At 17.0% G+C, this 2,553-nt stretch overlaps 1 protein-coding gene across 1 annotated transcript in view; it reads right to left on the bottom strand. All coding sequences in view use genetic code 6, as the record gives it.

Annotated features, from left to right (window-relative positions):
* The window catches only part of TTHERM_00916420 (hypothetical protein), a gene marked incomplete at both ends in the record, with an annotated part of 3,096 nt that extends 2,813 nt beyond the window's left edge, over positions 1–283 (bottom strand). The window contains one exon of the mRNA XM_001020211.2: positions 4–283. Coding sequence (XP_001020211.2) covers positions 4–283 — 280 coding nt within the window. The remainder of the gene's footprint in view (positions 1–3) is intronic.
* Between the last annotated feature and the right edge of the window lie 2,270 nt (positions 284–2,553).

Here is a 2,553-nt window from a genome sequence, read left to right as displayed (position 1 = left end):
TACCTTAATCAATATTTCTTTATTCTTTATTTTCAGTTATACTCAAAAGCACATCGCATATTTTCAAGCTTTAATCAATAGTTTCTTAGGATAGTTATTAATTATCATTGAAGATATTGTTTTTGCATTCAATTTTGATGTTATAATCAATAGCGTATATTTTATCTTACAACATGAGTAAACTACGCTTAAAGGAATTTTAGGCTGTTAATTCTTGACCACGAATATTAATAGCAGTCACGAATGAGAAGGTTATCAAGGATAATATTATTAATATCTTCATATCTTTTTTTTAATTTTATTGATTTATTTTATATTTTTTAATTTATATATTTTATTTAAGTTTACTATCTTTTCGACTAAGTATTTAAAAATCTATATTATTATATTTTGGTTTGTTAATATTAAACTTAATATTCTCGAAATGAATGATATCTTTAAAATCTAAATATATTAGATTAAGTATTTAAAAAAAACTATATTTTTCTATTTTTGTATGTTACTATAAATTTATTTTTCTAGAAATTATCGATATTGTAAATTAATCATCCATAGTAAGTAATAAAAATTTAAATAAGCTAATAACTAAAAATAGTTATATTAGGTACTATTTTAATAAATAAGATTTACTTTCGAATATATTTTGATTTACTAAGTTAATAACAAAGTTCTAGTTTTAAATTAAATTAAATTTTCTTTTTTATTTATTTGGATTCATTTAGTAGTAATAGACATTTTAAATTAAACTTAATTAAAAAAGTGCCATCAAAATAATTACAAAATTTGAGAAAAAAATATAAAAATTGCTCCATATTTTCATATAATACAATTTAAAATACCGTCTGTATTGAATAATAAAATCTTTTTTTTGTCCTTAATTGCAGTATTATTAATTATTTATTAATTTTTGTAGATTAATTTTTTATTTATTATAATTTATTTCATTCAATTAAAAAATGAAATAATTTTTAAATAAATCATTGATTTAAAAAAGTTATTAAAAAAATAAAAATAAAATTTTTATTTTTTGTTTAATATATGGTTCCTTGCTTTGATCCACCTCATATAAAGGATATTGGTAATTCAGCTTCAGAAATGTAATTCACAATTTTTTCAATTTTACACGTTTTATGCCTATCTATTATATTGTAATTCCTCAAAAAAATGGGGGTTGAGTCAGGTCTCTGACTATCTAATATATCTCGTGCTTTAAAATGTTGGAGAAGTTAATATGTTACAAATTTTCTGCAGAAAATGATTAAAATTATAATTTATAAGGTCTAAAGAATAGTTTATTTGATATATTATTTTGTTTAATATATGGTCTAAAATTGAAAAAGAAAAACCTTAAATAAAAATTTATGTAAAATATTAATTAATTAAATAAATTAAAATTATTTGATTTTATTTCAATAAATTATTAATTTTCCATTTTTTTTTTAAAATAATTTATTTAGTTTTATACAATTTAAAAATTTATTCAAAAAACATTTAAAATATTAAATAGATTGGTATATATAAAATTTAAATTTATACATCTTAAAACTAGTGTTAATAATATTTTTTTTTTAATTTATTGAATAATTAGAATATTTGCAATAAAAGCAAATAATTAGATTTAATTTTCTAGAAAAAAATATAATTTCTTTCATTCATTAATTACATACATTACAATAATTATTAATATAGATATAAAAAGAAATATGATATTTTTTTATATTAAGAAGAAAAAATAAATTAATTATTTAGTAAGGAGATTAAAATCTAAAAATACTACACTAATTTATATAGCATATCTTTATTAGAGATTTTATATTAATAACCAATATATAAATAAAACGCAATATATAATTGATATTAAAAGCAGATCTTACTAGATCAATATTTTATTCAAGTAAAATCAACACATATTTATTTTGCTTTAAGAATGATTTGAAATGAATAAATATAATAATTTCAATCAATTTTGAAAATATACATACAAAAAAATATACGATAATAGGTCTTCAGTGATAATAATGAAATATATTATGTAATTTATTCATTTTGTAAAAACGTAATGTTTTTTTATAAATACCTATCATCCTGAGTTTTATTATCCTCATTAATATATTCATTCATCAAATTTATTGCTGAAATTCTCTTTTGATTTTTTAGAGTGGTATTCTGCTGCTTTATTATGAATATCATGTATTAAATACAGAAATATAATCTGATCATTTAACTCATTTTAATTAATAAATATTTATTAAAAATAGTATTACGATCAGTAGAACTATGTCTAATTTTATTAACATAAATAATCTTGAAGTTCTATTTTTTTGGTTAACTGATCTAATTAATTAATTCTTAAAAAAATAAAAATGATCAAATTAATTAATTATATATATTGAACATAAGAGCAAAATCTCAGTTGATATAAGATATTAACATATTTTTAAAGCAAAATTTATTTAATTAATTAATAGATAAAACTTTCTAATTAAAAAACAAATTTATAAATTTAAATATTGATTCATCAAAACAAATTAATTTATTCATTAAAGAATTAAA

The sequence above is a fragment of the Tetrahymena thermophila genome, assembly GCF_000189635.1.
Source record: "Tetrahymena thermophila SB210 genomic scaffold scf_8254576, whole genome shotgun sequence".
NCBI classification, from domain to species: Eukaryota; Ciliophora; class Oligohymenophorea; order Hymenostomatida; family Tetrahymenidae; genus Tetrahymena; species Tetrahymena thermophila.
Note: the sequence above shows the minus strand (reverse complement) of the source record. Positions and strands in the feature narration are given on the sequence as shown.